This window comes from Haliotis rufescens, unplaced genomic scaffold (genome assembly GCF_023055435.1).
Source record: "Haliotis rufescens isolate VD_foot unplaced genomic scaffold, xgHalRufe1.0.p SCAF_20, whole genome shotgun sequence".
Lineage (NCBI taxonomy): Eukaryota > Metazoa > Mollusca > Gastropoda > Lepetellida > Haliotidae > Haliotis > Haliotis rufescens.
Window position 1 is genome coordinate 10,268,203 of NW_025963891.1, and position 19,720 is coordinate 10,287,922.

The 19,720-nt window shown below is 40.4% G+C and overlaps 1 protein-coding gene across 3 annotated transcripts in view; it reads left to right on the forward strand.

Moving 5' to 3' along the window:
- The window catches only part of LOC124131265 (brain-specific angiogenesis inhibitor 1-associated protein 2-like), a 33,749-nt gene extending 18,992 nt beyond the window's left edge, over positions 1–14,757 (forward strand). For 2 of the 3 annotated variants that reach the window (XM_046494432.2, XM_046494416.2), the window contains 8 exons: positions 2,502–2,600; positions 3,291–3,462; positions 4,905–5,091; positions 5,794–5,862; positions 8,128–8,284; positions 9,838–10,065; positions 12,718–12,941; positions 13,618–14,757. In XM_046494432.2, the coding sequence (XP_046350388.1) occupies positions 2,502–2,600; positions 3,291–3,462; positions 4,905–5,091; positions 5,794–5,862; positions 8,128–8,284; positions 9,838–10,065; positions 12,718–12,941; positions 13,618–13,699 (1,218 nt within the window). In that variant the 3' untranslated portion in view covers positions 13,700–14,757. The remainder of the gene's footprint in view (positions 1–2,501; positions 2,601–3,290; positions 3,463–4,904; positions 5,092–5,793; positions 5,863–8,127; positions 8,285–9,837; positions 10,066–12,717; positions 12,942–13,617) is intronic. The other variant, XM_046494443.2, reaches the window with a different exon arrangement.
- Positions 14,758–19,720: the final 4,963 nt, after the last annotated feature.

Here is a 19,720-nt window from a genome sequence, read left to right on the forward strand (position 1 = left end):
TGGCAGGATGTAAACGCTGTATCTGGATTGTCTCCCTTCCATCATATGTACTAACACGGCTCTAGCTGTCATCATGTCTTCTTTTCATGCCTGTACACTCTCCTGCTATAGTCACAACAGTGATGAGGGCCATGTGACCCAGGTGTCTAATGTGCTGGAATACACTGTGCTGAGTTGCGTCCCTTGGGCGTGCCAGAAACCTATGATCATGGGTTTGAATCCAGGTTCACCCTGATTATGTTTCTAGGTTTGTCAGCACCATACCCATTCTCATGGGTTTCGCGAAAGTGGTGAACGTCTGACACCTGCATCACTTCAGGCTTTCCTCCCACATCAAACTGACATGCTGTGATATAACAGAAATACTGTTCAAAGCAGCATTAAACCAATCTCACTGACTCACTCACTCACTGACTCTTGCCTTCTGTTTAATCTGCTTTATTTACACCAGGGCTCTTGTGGAAGCAGTGGAATCATCTCATGAGGGAATTACTGAGCTATTCTTAGAGTTACTGTAGTTTGGTTTGTTTGCATTGCCTTTATTTATCAGCCATGGATGGTTCTAATGTGTAGTAGTAGCATAGCTTTCTTTCTTACAGCCTTCATCACTTTAGCCGTCATCAGTTCTTCACAGTATTGACACACTACATTCCTCTATTACCCACGAATACGTACAGCAGCTGTGCAGCGTTCAGACATGGTGATACGTGTCTATTTAAATGTAGGCTTCTGAAATGAGGCTGTAAATAATTCAAACAAGTCACATGAGGTCTATCCCATGGATGAATCTTTAACAAACCCAACTGTTGCCTGACCAGGGTAACACTGAAACAGTACTTAGAACCGATGTTAGAGCCATGGCAGGGGTGTACGTGTATATAGGATTCAAAACAACGTGCCCTTGTCAGTCAAATTGAGAAGAATTGTTATTTTGTTTAAAATTGGGATTTAAAAAAAATTCTTCTTTTGCTAAATTCAGAAATATTTTAACATTGCATTCAATTCAATATATCATTGAAATACACATTGCCTCCACAAATAAAAGCCATACGTTATAACTATAAAATGACTTGGGAAATGTTTAATTCCAAATTGTGATTTGTAACTGACAGTTGACTCCAAGCAGTTCTAGATAAACCCCTGCATGGCCCACGATGCACACATTGTAAAGCAAGAAATGCTAGTTAATGCAGTGTCAACGGAGCACGCACTGATCTGTGCACTAGCTGACATCCGTCACCCTGGACGGCAGGCTGGGGCTTGATTCCTTGTCAACAAATTGTCCCTCACCAACACAGCAGTATGTATTTAAGGCTGACAGAGGAACATGCTGTACTCAAGGCTGTGAATTACTGATGATGTAACATAGACAGTATAGATGTACATAGTTATATATTATTCATATGCTGAGAGGATTATGATTTATGCATGAAGAAAACGGAAATAGCATGACTTTTATATATGCTTTTCTATATTTCTCATCATGGTTGTGATATTGGTTGTGCTATTGATATTTTTAAGGCATTGGTATTGTAAGGACTCCAGTTTCTGAATAATTGACTGCTGGAGCGAGTTATGAAATGGATGTTCTTGTCATATAATGTTTATTATGATGCTGGTGATTTCATAATGTTTATGTATGTCAAGAGCAGTCAGTGGTAATATTAAGGAATGATGTTTTGGTGACAACTTACCTCAAGATGCAGGAACTTAATTACAAAGAACAAGAGTGTTTAATGTTTACTCTGAACGGTGTTGAGACGCAGTTGTTGGTGTAATGTTACGTTGATGCAGTGACAAACACAGTACTTTGCTTTGTATCTGCACAATCGGACATGTTTCTCATTGTAATGAGTATAGATATTCTGCTATAATCTATAACCTATAGCAGTTCTGTTACAACTTATTTTGTGTTTACTGCTGGAAAAATAAATGCCATTGTTATCTTATTTGTGTCATCTCATCAAGACATCGTGTAATCATCACTCTATCACTGACAAAAGAAATGCGAATACCATGCATGTTGGTTGATATATGAAGAATTACTCATATTCAAGAGATATAAGATTAGTTCGATGCACTAATGAACATACATGTTGTGTGAACTGATATATGAAGAATTACTCATATTCAAGAGATATAAGATAAGTTCGATGTACTAATGAACATACATGTTGTGTGAACTGACGCTCATGAACGCATCACATGTGACGTCACAGATCCATGACTTGCGATGCTCCATTTGATAAGTTTACAAATCATGTGCAGCATATCGTGATAAGAAAAGAGACACTCTGTGGTAACATTTGACTGATTGTTAGTTTTTTTTGCATTAATTGGTACACATTGGAAACATCTCTTCAGAACGTACATACTTCTCTAAATGTTTCTATGGTCCACGTTTCTTTTGGCGGTGAGTATATGTTACGTTACGTTACGTTACGTTACGTTACGTTACGTTACGTTACGTTATGTTATATTATGTTATCATGTATTTATAGGGTTATGAGATGTTGGCGTCAGAAATATCCCACTGGAAACAACTGTGTTCACAGCCTCATATTCTGCCGCGATCAGCTGATCCACTCGTCAACAGACGGGTAAGACCTTCTTCACCACCATGGAAACAATCACCCATCTACATTCTGAAATGTTGTACTTCTTTAGGCAACTTAGGAGTGGTGTCTCATGCTTATTCTAAGAGGAGTCCCCATGATCCCTTGTATCGTGGCCTAACTTAGGTTATTGGCGTTCTATTACCCAAATTTTAGATTGTGTCATTGTTGTTATTAACACGTTTTGAATCATGAATCATTTATTTTTTATGAGAAAATATTTAGGGGGGATGAAGTCATGTGAATGGTTAACTCAAAGATCATCTCGGTAGAATGACACAACCAGCAGCCATTTTGTAATGTTCTGTACAAAAACAACATCTTTATTTGCTCGGGGGCACAGGTGGCCAATTCGTCTAAGGCACCGAAATTTGCTGTGGGTTTCACGGAAGTGGTAAACGTCCAAGACCTGCATCACTTTGGGCTTTCCTCCCACATAAAGCTGGCATGCCGTGATATAACTGGAATACTGTTAAAAGCGGCATTAAACCCAACTCACTCACTCACTCTTTTTTTGCTCATAAAATCACCACGCACAAGGTAATGCCATATTGTAACCTGGAATCCCCACATGGTACACAGCTGTCCGACTATGACAAATGGAAACCTCCCCTTTCTATTTTTTTCTTAACTTATGACACTTGGAACAATGCATGAATTTGTATCCTTGTATAGGAGCAGAGACGCGAGGTGATGGAGAACTCCCAGAAGCACCAGAACGGCATGGTGTATCCCGGGGACAGCCACTACGGCAGCCCCTACCACCGCCCTGCGTCCACCACTGAGTACATGCGGCAGAAGTCGGCGCCGTCCGAGTATGCTGTGCCTGCTGCCATGCCTGTAGAGAGTAGGTGGACCTTTCTGAAGTAACATGTTTGCCTAAAGGTTAAAGTGCCTACTCCTTGCGTCCCACTAAGCTTTCCTCCCACACCGGGGGGCACGGGTGGCCCAGTCGTTTAAGGCGCCGCGATTCGCTGTGCAGAGTTGTGTCCCTTGGGCACACCTGAAACCCATGATTGTGGGTTCGAATCCCGGTTCTCCCCAATTATGTTTCTAGGGTTTGTCAGCACCATACCCATGCTCGTGGGTTTCACCCGAGTGGTAAACGTCTGAGACCCGCATCACTTCGGGCTTTCCTCCCACATTAAGCTGACACGCCGTGATATAACTGGAATACTGTTAAAAGCGGCGTTAAACCCAACTCACTCACTCTCTCACTCCTCCCACACCGAGCTCACTGCGATATAGCTGAAACACTATCAGCAGCAGCATGACACATCAAGTACATGTAAGACATATCACAGTGTCGCTGTATCACCATCTATGTTATAGAGCTGGCAGTATTTTGGCTGTGGAAAGAGAATTTGTAGTCTTTGTTTGTTTTATCAATATTTGTGAAATATCATTCAAAACCATATGTATTGTATTTTGAATTGGTTTATGATCAGCCCTCATGTCCATAGCCATTTTGTTGTTAATTTCCAATCCTTGACAAACAGATATTATCAAAAAGCTCCAATCACTGATCCGCACATATTGTGGAAAAGTTCTGATCCCAGAAAAGCAGATATTGACAAAATGTTCTAGTCCCAGAAAAGCAGATGTTATCGGAGGGTTTTAATCCCTGAAAAGCAGAAGTTATTGCAGGGTTCTAATCCCTTAAAAACAGATGTTATCGGAGGGTTCCAATCCCTGATACGCAGATGTTATCGGTGGGTTCCAAATCGGCTGGTAACTGCATATTACAACGGCTGCAGAGATAAACTTGCTTAAAAACAAACAATTTGTGCTTAAAATAAACAAAACAGGATTAATCACATTAGAATCAGATTCAAGTTCTTGCTACCGCTGTGGACATCCGAACTATAACCGACCAATGAAATAACTGACAGGAAGTCGACATTAGCCACTAAGAAAGCAGCTTTCTTGAACTTTGCAGCACCAGTTTCAAACTAGCGACTTCCATTCCAGACTATGCGTTTTTAAGTATTTTGGATCAGACATAGAGTCTCTAACAGTTGTTTTGTGTTAAGCTTCAGAGGTTGCATGATTAGAAAACCTTTTCCACGAAAATGTCATTTTTCATTTTTTTTACGACAACATGTTTGTGTCATGTTTGTATAGTTGTCCAATTTTTTGATCACAAACATTGATACTACTTAATTTTGTTTATCCGACATACTTGTTATTCCGACATAATCATATGCAACCAACTATGTAGGATTAACGGGACTTGACTGCATTAGGGCATAGAAATGTGAGCCTTATCATTCTCAGTTTTGTTTCAAGGCAAGACGTTGCCCCGTGGCCTCCCATCGATGACCCAGAGTTCCCCTGCCACATCCAACGTGCAGGCGATCTACGCCCACACCGGCCGAGGGGAGGAACAGCTTAGCTTCAGTGACGGGGACGTCCTCACGCTCATTGGGGAGAAGGCCGACGGATGGCAGTACGGCCTTAATGCTCACACTGGAAAGTAGGTCATAGTTCTGTTGTCAGCTGTCCGTTTCAGTGGCTCGTAGCTCAGACTGTTGCTGTCACACTTTTGACCCCCTGGGGATTCCGGTTGTAGATTTGGCTATTATTGGTATGCTTGCTATGTGATGGTATACCTATGATATTGGTGTTGTCAGCTGTAACGATTATATTCACATTTCCAGTTGCCAAACATGGCTAAAGGCACTGCAATTCACTGTGCAGAGTTGTGTCCCTTCCTTGTACCAGGATCTAATAATTTGTTCTCATCTCATTTTCATCCTGATAATGATTTATTTTGTCTGCATCAAACTTGTGCTGGCAATCTGTCAAAGGAAGCTTCACGTTATTGCCAATACAATGTTCAACTCACTCACCTAATGACTGTGTAGAGTTTTCTCCCCTAGTTGTCAGGATATGCTATAGCCTGAGTCTCAGGGTTAGAACTAAGCACAAAAACTTTACTAGCCCAGGTAAAGATAAAATGCCCTTGTATTAAATGTTAAAACAATGTGAAAATTGAGAAATTTGTACTAGCCCACAGGAATTTGTACTAGCCCCTGGCTAGCGGGCTAGTGCTAATTTCTAACCCTGCTTCTGATTGTGGGTTTAACCAGAGGGGTTCAACCATCTCTGCTGACATGCCATGATTTAAATGAACGACTGTATAAAGGGGTAATTCCTTTTCACTTACTATTCCCAGGTTTGGTTGGTTCCCTCTCTCCTTCACTGACGCTGTCGGAAGCAGTCGCCACACGGACCACTCTCAACTGTGAGTCAGACGGTCACACTCTGCTCATGTCCACACAATCTGGACGTAGTTTTCTCCACCTTTAGAGGGTGATCTGTGATGCCAGCTGGTACTAGTCGGCATGACATGGAAGTTAGGGATATACTGATGGGTCATGTTGATGAAATATAGAATACTAAATGAGCTCCCGTGTAATACCAATTTTATGAAACGAGTGAATAGTTTTGGTATCTGACGAGCAAAAGCATTGGAATTTAATACCATACAACAAATTCACAATACAATTCACAAAATTATTGTAGGGCTAAGACTATCGCAACTCACATCCTTTAACTTAGACTGACGACTGTCGTTGCGCTACAATACGATGGCCTTGTGGAACGGGCCTTGCACCTCAAAGTTTACAATAACGTCACAATACCCGATGACGTAATTTGTGGAATTTTGTTGCAAGATCCATCGGCGAAACAATGCCATGTGACGTCAGCCTAACAACAAGGTTGCTGGGGGTCATCGAGTGTGCATAAGCTCCTCTCAGTGATCTATCAACTCCACACGCAATGTCGTTGAATAAGCCAAGGGATGTTGAGAGCTTTAACATTTGTTCGTGAAACGTGTTCCGAGAGTACATACATGACATAAGCACGCGTTTTGGTATTACACAATGTGTCATACAGCTGTATCTTTATTAAACGGGTGATCTCTTCACGGGCAAGTAATAATATTGGAATAAGCAGTAGGGTTTGGATACATTTTTCATTTACACTGTGATAGAAATCCTAAAAAAAAACCACAATTACATTCCAGTGATTAAAAAAAATATGAAAGCAGAATCATTGGGTTCATTTGAATCATTGTATACTTACTTTTTCGAATTGATATTTGGGTAATGTGTACTTTGGGATATATTTGTTTCTTAGTTGAAGATTGAGTTTACAAATATGCATAACAGACTTGTTTTTTACATCATTAAAGTTACAAGGAGTACAGATATTATTAGACTTTTTAAATATGCCTTTAGAAATCTTCAGATCTCTGAACTGAGCTGGCAAAACTCTAATCTTTTTTATTGTAACTGATACCAGATATTCTTTATGTATTAATACATGTTTTTTAAGAGCGCACAAGTATATATACATCTGCTATTTCATAGTATTTGTTACTTAGCCTGAATACATTATGCATATTGAAAGAAACAAGAATGACAACAGAGAGGGGTAAAGGGAGGTAACTCCAGGGAGCGGTCATTGGGATACCACTGGTTCAACAACTTTATATATATCAGGAATACAATCCTCTGGGTCTTCTTTCCATGGATGCTTTCGACCCGAAAGCCACAATGTGCATAATGTAATGCAGGCTAAGTATTAACTGGAGAATATATTCCGATATTCTACTTTTTCTATCCACATCTGACATGGGAACAATGTGTGAAGCCCATTTCCGTTTTCCCCTGTCATGATATAGCTGGAATATTGCTAAAAGCGGCCTAAAACCACTCACTCAGTTACTCAATCCACATCCTATGAAAACATTCTTTAGCTGTATTATAAGTTTTCGATCCATAAGGCCATTTAAAAACTTTTGCATCAGAAGCTTACTTCCCAAATGACCAGGTCATCATGTTAGTCTTTCTCAGATGGCAGAAAACAGATTCCAGTTTAAGAGCATAGTTGTTTTTATAAAGAAATATGACTCCTCGCATAAATCAGATAATCTTTGCATTTTTAGAACTGATGTAAGACTCAGATTTTGTTAAAAGAATCGCGCTGGTTTGTTGTCTTTATATTCATGGATGTTTTAGATTACAAACATCATCAGTATTCCCGCTGGCTTTCAGAACTGTCAGCCCCATTGGACTGGCAACTATAAAAATCGCACAAAGTTCAATCACTATTTTCCCTTTTTTCTGAATATTTCACTTTAATTCAAGACTAAGATATTTAACCTTGAGGCAAAGCGAAATAATATTTCCTTGCATGAAAAATAGACAACTTGAAACCCTGATGAAAACAGACAAGCTGACCTCGGTCGAAAAAAATACTTCTTTGACAATCGATGATGTTTTGTTCAACAACGAAGATGTACAAGATACCTTATTTGCTGGTCCACAGGGACTGGCAGTCACAAGAATTACCAATCCAAGCCTAAAAAACTGTTAGTTACTGGTAAATGGGAACGCTGATCATGTTGATGATGATGAAAAACAGGTTATTCATTGTTCACGACCTTTTTGATCTGTAAGACAGTTCCTGACAAACAAAGTCATTGATTGTCTCCCTTTAGCCTACACCGAGCAAAGAGTATCGGAGACCTGCTGGACTCCCGGTCACAAATCTCCGACATCAGCATCAGCTACGAAGTGGACATGCCTGGTCGGAGCCGGCGCCCGCGGTCTCTGTACGAGAGCTCCATGGTCCGGCACATCACACCGACATCCCAGGTCAGTGGCTGTAGGTGGCTAGACATACAGTGAATTAGCTGTACAATCTTCAGTGATGTAGGAATATGCTTTCAATTTCTCTTCTATGTTGGTTGAAAGAAACAAAAACCTGATGGTCTGGGTTAGAATTGGTCTTCAGCAACTCATGCTTGTTGAAAGAGGCAAGTAACGGGATCGATGCTCAGGATGTCAAACACTGGATTGTCTGGTCCAGACTTGATTAGTTAACGAACACCCTCATATAGATGCAATATTACTGGTTTAGAATAAGGAAAAGAAACTCGAACCAAACTAGTTTTTGTATAGAATGTTATATTGCAATTACTTGTGAACAAGATTTTAAATATACCCTGTGTGAATCTGGGTCAGAATACATTCCCATTGCCCCATGACTGATGTATATAGGATATTCACAGTCTGTAAACCTGGCTTATTGTAACCCGACGCCTTGAATTGTTGCTCATCACAGGCGGATCCAGAGAAGGGGTCCACGGGGTCCCCCCCTTGTAAAAATGCTGGATCTGCCCTTGCTCATGCTATCAACAACTGGTTTTCGTGGTTTACAGGCCTCTGTGATGTAGCTGGTATAATGCTAATTGAAGTTTAAAAGAACCCACAAACACATGCATTATAAAGAGCATTTACTGTTGAGCTTCGACAAGAGTTGGGCCGTCTGGTATCCTAGTGGTTAAAGCATTTGCTCATCACGCCGAAGACCTGGGTTCGATTCCCGACATGGGTACAATGTGTGAAGCCCATTTCGGGTGTCCCCCGCCGTGATATTGCTGGAATATTGCTAAAAGCGGCGTAAAACCATACTCACTCACTCACTCGACAAGAGTTATGCCCCTTTGTTAGTTCATACAAAAACCTGGCTGGGGGTTTAACATTGTGTTCAAAATTGTTGCAGTTATATTCCTCCCCTCCCCTTCATTCTTGACATTCGTCTTCTGACATGTTCCCTTTGACTTCCATGACATTGTTGGCCTCCTAACATTTAGGTTGTATGTGAACGACATTCGTGCCCTGATTGTGAATGTAGCAAGGTGTAGCAAGGGGCAAGCACAGGTTGTTTGTGGTGGCGTACGACAGGGGAAGTTGCAGCACTCCCTTGTTAGGTTCAGACAAAATATATACTCCATCTAGTTTTAGGATGGTGTGCCATGATTCTCTGATCCATCGATAGATCATGATTCGATGCATAACATATAGGATCCCATATTGATATGAAATGAAACATTATATAGCCATTAGTGTGTTAACTGTATTGTGGTCGTGTAAAGTAAATTTTGGTGCATGGTGAAAGTTTTCCGTGTTTGGCAGTTTGCTATCATGTTTGTTAAATTTCCACCAAAAATGTGAACTGAAAAGGCTGTCAAAACTGTGATTCTTTTGGGAAACAAACTAGTCGAATGTACACTCTGTTTTTTTGTATTTCTAAATGAAATTATGGAACACATGTGGAAGAAACATTTGAACACTATTTCCCCATGGTCAGTTGATGAACCTGTGCTATGCCACTTTGACCTTGACCTCCCGACCTTGCATTCCAGCCCTCTATGCCCACCACCTCGTCTATGTCACCATGGTCGAGTCACCTGTACCACACAACCAGTGGTGACTTTGCCCCTCACATGCTGTCCTATGGGGGGATAGGGTCCGACACGTCCTCTGCTCGAGCTAGCTCTGGCTTTCATACCCTTCCTCGACCTTCACCCCAGGTTGACATGGGTTCCCAGGAGCTGTACCAGACCCTGCCTGACCCCTACTATGACCCCAAGGTACTGCATGCAGTTTGTGGTGGTGCTCCGTCCTGCATGGTCGTTGTCTTTGTGTTGCCTTTCTGTTGTGGTTCCTGTGGGCAGTTTGGGTGGACCAGTAGTCGAGACTTAGGGAGCAACCATTTGATATTCTGGGGTAGGGGTGTGTGTAGAGGAGGGGGAAGTCTCGGACATTTTGTTAGAGACAGTCGCAGGATATTTTTTGGCCACTTCTTCACAACATACAAATTTTGTCTCTGGATGGAGAAACCGTACAATATATTTTTCCTAACCATAATTTTTTCTTGCTGAAGTTATGTGTTTTCCTAAGTCCCAGCCTTCCCTGAGAATATCAAATGGTTGATCCCATACAGACTGATGTGACGTAGCTGTAGTATTACTGTGGCTACTTCAGGTAGCTGTGTGTATGAAATGACTGAAATATGCAAATGCAGCGTTGAGATAAGCACTAGTCCTGTAGTCCTTGCTAAACTTCCCAATAGTTGAGGTACCATAAGGACTTGTAGAAATTTAGTCGCCAATTGTAGTCGCCAATTTGAAATTAGTGCCGTAAAGCACGAGAAAGCTCCCTTCTTATTGGTCATTCCATTGGCCGGTCAAAGTTCGCGCAAGGTCGGTCTGGCGTGACCAGTAATGGAATGTCCTCAGATCTTTGTTTAGCGGAAGCCAGAACTAAGATTTGATTTTACTGAGATTACAGGTGCACTTACTAACCACCGTGTCTTATGCACACATGTAGGAACATGTAGCATGATACAGAAAGGCAAGTCAATCATAGTTCCACATGAAAGTGCTATTATAAATTTTTAACTCTTTTGAAAATGTTAACTCATGTTGATATTTTCAACATTCTTCCAAAACCATCAATTTTCTGTGAGTGTCCATCTTTTGCACATGGATGAAATGTATGTAATTTCTCTTAACCTCCTATGCTATGAAGCGATAATCTGAGAATGCAGTGACGTTGTAGTTAAAGTTGTGTCACTCCTCACATACACTTAGTGCTGATCAACCTCTTGTAAGATGATGGGATTGAGTTCTTCTGTAGTTTGATATGTTACATGTATAATGCTGAGTGTTCAACTGCTAAGTTTCATATTGAATATAGACTGACAAAATTTTAAGGGAACCTTTTTCACCAGACGATACAAGCAGACATCCTCAACAATTGACGAGAAACCCATACTTTACCTGCCAGGAATGCTTATTCAACATGCCTGACTATACAAAACTGCCTAAAGTACGACTGGCACACAGATGTTAGGAATGCTGTAATCCAAGTTGTTTTGTTACTGGTTTCTGTTCGTTCCAAAGTTTCGCTTCAGCCTATGTTTGTGTGGACAGTGTGTTTGACATGTGGTGTTTCAGCTGTGTGATAACTCTTGTTTGAAAATCTTCCTGAACATCATGATGCATGAAATAGAATCATGTTTTAACTCTATGTGATATTTTTTACAACCAAAAAAAACCCAAAGGTCAAGAAAATTCTTACAGATTTTATGCATGCAGTCAAGACCTATTAATTACAATCTTGATACAAGTGCCAGGGGATCAACAAATTATTGTGTCTCATCTTTGTATTTGTAATTCTTGTTGCTATGGTTACATAAAGTTGGGTGGTTTTTGTGAATGTAGGTTGTTTGAGTGTCTGGGCTAACCATTGGCAGAGCTGGTGTGTGTGATAGATACTGAATACTTGCCCTTAACATCTTTTTTGTTGTTGTATGAGGTGCTGTTTGTTGTTATGAGGTGCTGTTTGTGGTACGAGGTGCTGTTTGTTGTACGAGGTGCTGTTTGTTGTTATGAGGGGCTGTTTGTTGTATGAGGTGCTGTTTGTTGTTATACGGTGCTGTTGTTTGTAGTTGGTTCAGTATTCATGTATGTGTTTACCAGTCTGTATGCTTCTGGAGGTTAGAGCTGCATCTTTGCATGTGGATTATGCCGCTGTGCCCTTCTGTTAATACTTGTGACTAATATTTACTTATTTTTCAAGAGAACAAGTATTTATTTGAATATGTCTTTTACAGATGTGAAAAAAAGCTCTTTATTTTTCTTGTTAAAAGATATTGATAATGAGTGCAAGAACATATTTCAGCAATATCTCATCTCATATACGGACTAACTGGCTAATGAATTTAACAACCTCCTCCAACTGTTAACTCATTCACAAGATATCTTCATTGCTATCACAAACCCTGATACTTATTATCATGACTGTAACCAGTTGTTCCTTTTGCCTTCAAGCAGCATGGAGTTCCCTCCCTGGAGATCCACCCTCCTACGGGGAGACCATTGCATGATTCTGTTCCTAATTGTCACCCTCACCCCCCAGCCCCGACACAGCCAGCACCACAGCCACCATATGATGGCCATGGCATGCCCCACACACCCAAGCATGTCCTCAGACCGTTGTCCCGAAACTCTAGCATGAGAGAAGTTCGATCTCAGAGTCCAGCCCATAACCCTGGCATGATGGAAGGCAGGTCTCAAAGCCCAGCCTTGCCTGCATCTTATCTTTCTAACTCTCATTCTACAAATCCTTCCTCCCCTCCTCCTCCCCCTCCCCCTCTTCCTCCTATGAATCCTCTCTCTTCTTCTTCCTCTTCCTCTTCCGTGCACCCTGTTTCAATTCAAGGCACCCCTCTGTCTCAGATTCTGACCAGTCAGGGTGAAGTCCACACACTGCCCCGTCAGCATGACCACCACTACCAGACAGGGCTCCATCAGCAGATGGCACAGGCTCCGCAAGCTCCACAGGCTCCTCCCCCACCTCCGCCACCGCTCACAAGCCAGCAACAACATTGGTCCGGGAACACCTCCCCTGGGTTCCCACCACCTCCACCACCGACTGACTACAATGTCGAAGAGGAAGACCCGTAAGTATGCACAAGTGTAGAGGGGTTTTCACATGGAACAGGTGTAAACGAGGATTTGTGTTCCATGGGTCAGGTGTTAAAGAGGGTGTACACTCCATAGAACAGGCGTTAAAGGGGGTCTGTGCTCCATGGAACCAGTGTTAAAGAGGGTTTGTGCTCCATGGAACCAGTGTTAAAGAGGGTGTACACTCCATAGAACAGGCGTTAAAGGGGGTCTGTGCTCCATGGAACCAGTGTTAAAGAGGGTGTACACTCCATAGAACAGGCGTTAAAGGGGGTCTGTGCTCCATGGAACCAGTGTTAAAGAGGGTTTGTGCTCCATGGAACCAGTGTTAAAGAGAGTTTGTGCTCCATGGAACAGGTATTGAAGAGGGTTTGTGCTCCATGGAGTGTGTTAAAGAGGGTGTAAACTCCATAGAACAGGCGTTAAAAGGGGTCTGTGATCAATGGAACAGGCATTAAAGAGGGTCTATACTCCATGGAACAGGTATTAAAGAGGGTCTATACTCCATGGAACAGGTATTAAAGAGGGTCTATACTCCATGGAACAGGTATTAAAGAGGGTCTATACTCCATGGAACAGGTGTTAAAGAGGGTCTCTGCTCCATGGAACAGGTGTTAAAGAGTCTATTCTCTATGGAACATGTGTTAAAGAGGGTCTGTGCTTTCGTTCCAGACGCAACAGGAATCCTATGTTTGCGAATGTGGCTTTGCGTAAAACACTAACCAACGATCGATCTGCACCACGCCTGAAATGATCAATCATCATGTGACTCGACTGCAACCACGAGCCATCCTGACAATCCTTACTTAGATAAACAACAGAATATCTAGTGTTTCAGTGTAAAGCTGCGATAGAGAATATCAATACAATTATTAATGGAATATTCAGTCTGTACAAAAAATTTTTTTTAAGTCAACTGTGTTTTTGTACATTCTGCATTCAAATTTACAAGTGTTGCTCAGTAGTAAGATAAGTTAACAATCTGTGACTTGAGCCACTAGTCCAGTAAAGTTTATGTTAGTCTTGTTATCTTAGCTTATTACTACCCTTGTATGCAGCAACGTCCACTCCAAAAATTCAGGACGAGTTGATGCAAACGTTTCTAGCACAGACTGAGTTCCTATTTTGAGGTACGATACGTTGCGCTTAGTTTCAAGTATACCCATGGAGCATGTATCTTGTGATGCAGATGATCAACATATTTTTTTAAATCTTTAAAAAATCAACAACTTTGTACTCTGGCAATGTCTTATGAAATTGAAATTGGCACGTCCAGGTGGTCTATTTTTGTAATGTGTAAAATAATGCTAGTCAAGTGAGAATTGTCGTTTGTTACAAGGCAGACATTAAATTTATCCTGTGTAGTTGTTTGCTCATGTGTAAATAGCTGCAGGAATCATATCTCTATGCTGTTCCCTATAATAGATTTTGATATTGTCTTGTTGCTACACAGAGCTATGGGCATTCCAACACTATGGGTCAGCTCATAGCTCTGTAGCAACAAGTGAAATTCAAAATCACTTACAGGTGGCAAATCAGAGATGAGGTTACTGTAAAGAGGATGAGATCCAAGACTTGCTTATTACTATTGCCAAAGATCACATCAGTTCTATCATGTTATGACTAGATGTGCCTGAGATCAAAGACTTGTGTATTACTATTGCCAAAGGTCACATCAGTTCTATCATGTTATGACTAGATGTGCCTGAGATCCAAGACTTGCGTATTACTATTGCCAAAGGTCACATCAGTTCTATCATGTTATGACTAGATGTGCCTGAGATCAAAGACTTGTGTATTACTATTGCCAAAGGTCACATCAGTTCTATCATGTTATGACTAGATGTGCCTGAGATCCAAGACTTGTGTATTACTATTGCCAAAGGTCACATCAGTTCTATCATGCTATGACTAGATGTGCCTGAGATCCAAGACTTGTGTATTACTATTGCCAAAGGTCACATCAGTTCTATCATGTTATGACTAGATGTGCCTGAGATCCAAGACTTGTGTATTACTATTGCCAAAGATCACGTAAGTTCTATCATTTTTTAATTATATGACATGTATTTGTATTGTTGTACATATGATTCTCTGAAATGTGAATGTCCACTTTGTAACATGGTTTGAGATGAGATACTTTACTAATGAATTAATTATGCCCAAGATTGAGATCTGTTTGTATATGACATGCATTCTCATGGGTTAATTTTTGTTGTTGTGACTGATTTTATCAAACGACCTCCTTTGAACTAGATGGTTTTTAGGTCTCAAATAGAAACAGTCAAAGACCAACGAATGTCTGAATCTTCCCTGAAAGTTTTTCAGTGAATTTCAGCCAGTGAGGTCACAAATATTGGCTTTGTATTAATTAGGCTGCAGAGCAGATTATCTCCACCGGAAAGCTGTAACATAAAAGTGTGTCATTTTAAGGAAGATAGTTTTCCATTTTTTTACCCTGATCATTTTAATTATTGAACATTATATTTTTCTTTTTTGTTTCCTTATATAATGTGTCTTACATCCAGTGATATTATTTTATTTTCCTGTTTGTACATTGAACACTTGCTTTGATATGTGATAGCATATATACCGATGCTCAAATGTGCTGTAAATGAAATGGCAATATTGTGTCAATCAATGATTTTTTACTCATTTGTGTTTTAAAGTTTGTAAGCTGCCTGCATCATTGTTGCTATGTGCTGCAGACCAGTGCATCATGTGGATTTTGCATTGACCTTCATAAAACATGTTGCTATAATTAATACGTGTTGCTATAACCGATACATGTTGCTGTAACCAATACGTGTTGCTGTAACCGATACATGTTGCTGTATTTGATACATGTTGCTGTAACCAATACGTGTTGCTGTAACCGATACATGTTGCTGTAACCGATACATGTTGCTGTAACCAATACGTGTTGCTGTAACCGATACATGTTGCTGTAACCGATACATGTTGCTGTAACCAATACGTGTTGCTGTAACCGATACATGTTGCTGTAACAAATACGTGTTGCTGTAACCAATACGTGTTGCTGTAACCGATACATGTTGCTGTAACCAATACGTGTTGCTGTAACCAATTTCTGTTGCTATAACCAATTTGTGTTGCTATAACCAGTACGTGTTGCTGCAACTGATACCTGTTACTGTAACCAATACCTGTTACTGTAACCAATACTTGTTGCTGTAACCAATACTTGTTCCTGTAAACAATACATGTTGCTGTAACCAATACTTGTTGCTGTAACCAATAGGTGTTGCTGTAACCAATACGTGTTGCTGTAACCAATACGTGTTGCTGTAACCAATACGTGTTGCTGTAACCAATACTTGTTGCTCTAACCAATACTCGTTACTACACAAGCAGCACATAGCTACTATTTTGCAGGTGGTTGTAAGGGTGTTGAGCGATGCATCCTGACCATAGAACACATCTCGAGATACACCTGTACATGTTGAGGATCTTGTCAGTTTTTTCCACAAGTCGTGTCTAAGGAAAAGGATCTTATGGGGCAGGAAACACTCCTTATGTGTTCATACTCATTGCATTGTCAATACTTCCTGTGTTTGTATACACTACATTCTTCCTTCAACCATATTGGGTGCATGGGGGCCCAGCAATCTAAAGCACTGCAATTCACTGTGGAGAGTTGCATCCCTTGAGCATACCACAAACTGTGATATTGGAATCGAATCCCAGTTCGCCCCGATTAAGTTTCTAGGTTTGTCAGTACCATATCCGTACTCATAGGTCTCACTAAAGTGGTAAGCATCTGAGACCTGCATCACTTTGGGCTTTCCTCCCACAATTAGCTGACATGCCGTGATGTAACTGGAATACTGTTCAAATAGGTGTTAAACCTAACTCATTCACATCTTCATGTTAAAACAAATGTCTGCGCTCTGGTGAAGACGTAAGGTGTGTCTGTTTTAAATCTGTTAATGAAATGAGTCTGTTTATAATTCATGGAAGTCAAATGAAGCATGTGCATGGACTTCTCATTGTCGGGGGGGGGGGGGGCACGGGTGGCCTAGTCGTCTAAGGCCCCCGCGATTCTCTGTGCAGAGTTGCGTCCCTTGGGCACGCCAGAAACCTATGTTTGTGGGTTCGAATCCCGGTTGTCCCCAATTATGTTTCTAGGTTTGTCAGCACCATGCCCGTGCTCGTGGGTTTCACTAAAGTGGTAAACGTCTGAGACCTGCATCACTTCTGGCTTTCCTCCTACATTAAGCTGACACACCGTGATATAACTGGAATACTGTTAAAAGCGGCGTTAAACCCAACTCACTCTCATTGTCTGGTATTGAAACAGTGTGTAGGCGCATGTTGCACGAGAAGTATTGTTGTTTGTGCAATGTCATCTAAACACTCATTGGTCGGAGCACTGGCTGGAGGGGCGTTTGGGTAGCCTAGTGGTTAAAGCGTTCGCTCGTCACGCCGAAGACCAGGGTCTGTTTGAAGCCCATTTCTGGTGTCCCCCGCCGTAATATTGCTGGAATATAGCTAAAAGCGGTGTAAAACCATACTCACTCACTCACTCACTCACGGAGCACTGGCTGGAACCAGGCCATGGCTTGATTCATCGGTTAAGTATAGTGAAGTCAACACTGGAAACAGGTGTATTTATTCACAAGTTATTGGAAGAATGTGTTGTGAACAAGACCTTGGAAGTATTGAATGTGCACTCAAAGTCATGATTGTTCCTTAGCGATGTTAACGTATCTACACAAGGGGTTTACAGATGAAACTGGATTCCAGGAATCTTTATGCTTTTGGTGCAGGCTTTGGACAGTATTAGATTTGTTCCTGAGGTCAAGGTCATTGACTGTTTTAATGAGTTAATGGTGCAGGAGCTAGAACAAGCCATTGTTATTGTTGTGTTTGAACTGATTTCAATTTATCACTGAGGGTACAGTTAAGTTCACACAGACATTTATATTAAAGTTTTAAATTGACTGTGTTTTTTTACAGATACTTCCACCCAAATTAATCAAATGTAACATTAATTACAAAATCCTTAAAATGAACATAACTCTTTTGGTATATTCAGAACATCATATTCTGTTATACCTTTAATTTCAAGAATCTTGTTTTGAATCAAGATCTACTAAGAAATATATTCAACTCTGACTATATGTTTAATTCTTAATTTTGCCACCAAGTATTTTGACAGTGAAATATCAGTAAAAATAATAATTTGTTTTGCCTTATCTTGTCATAAGACCATGTATACAAAAATAACATGAGCAAGGAATTATTACGATGTTTGTAAAAGTGATGTTATATCCTGCTTTTAAACATTTGAAATGACATTTACCATGAAGACATGGTCTCTTTGACTATACTCCACGATCGTAACCCTCCGATGAAGCCCCTCTGTACAGTGTTCATGGCTTTGCATCTTCTTGATACTTGTGTCAAGTACCAAATATTACAAACTACCCTCATTGTACAAGGTTATTGTATTTGTTAAATATTAATACCTAGTTGCCATGGTAACATTGGTATATCACACTTGTTAATATTTGTTACGAAATGAATTTATAGATCTAGTCAACTTGTAACTATTTGAATTCAAATAATCTTGTACGATTGAGGGTTTGAAATGATCTCATTAAATGTCGTCATGTATGTGTTATGAATTATGATTGTTCTGGTGAAGGATGTATTATGTATAAAGTGTTATCTAGTCAGATTCACATGTATTATGTATTTATTCATGTCAATGAATTATTTTTTTCTGTTTCATGGAATATCGTAAAAAGATTTAGAGAGAAAAACACCATTATTGTATTGATTTCAACTCAAGTGTAAATGTCTTACTAATGTTTGATATAAAAATCAACAGAGTAGGAAGCCAGGGTTTAGCTGAGGCCAAGGGGATATTTATGGGGGTTTAATCTATAATCACAGGTTTATTACGATTTCGAAACCATACAAACCTCTGAAGTGTGTTTCTTATCTCCCTGATGAGCTAAAACAACAGCCTTTGGTTTTTAAGAATACAACGTTGTTATCTATTCTATATTAAGACATATGCAAGATAGGTATACAGTCCAAATCTTGACCTCTAGAGTCTCCAAACATGTACTGGCTTATAAACTCAAGGCATCTTTGCAGTGAAGGGGATGGGATGGATGGGTTGGGGAGGGGGAGTTGTCACTGGTATAGAGTGGAGACTTTTATTTGAAGTGCTTGGTGTTTAGAGCATGGGTACTGATGGTGATTATTATACTGTTATAAGGGATTCCAGGGGAACAGCTGCAGAAACTTCCAAGATCCCTTTAGGGGTTGAGGGCATTTCATGTCAAGCCTTGAGCTTCAAGGTTTTTTTTTGGATTTCAAAAGCTTCAATCTACAGTTGAGAGAATGGGTTTCACACTTTAAACATAAGATCACTTGGCAAAACCAAAATACCAGGTGTTCTCTGGACAACAAGTCAAACAGATATCTATTCGAATTCGATTCATTTTTATTCCTATAGTCACAGATATAATTCAGGAAGTAGAACTTCGACCATGGTACTAACATATTTTTAGGATATCAGGGCAACAGGTTTCTGTGAGCTCCAGATCCAGGTTCTCCCTGATTATGTTTTATGGTTTGAAAACTTAGTGGGTTTCACCAAAGTGGTAAATGTCTGAGTCCTGCATCACTTCAGGCTTTTCTTTCTCATTAAGATGTCACACCGTTAAGATGTAACGATAACACTGTTAAAAGCAGCATTGAGCCCAGCTCACTCACTCGTCAGCACAACTATTAGGCT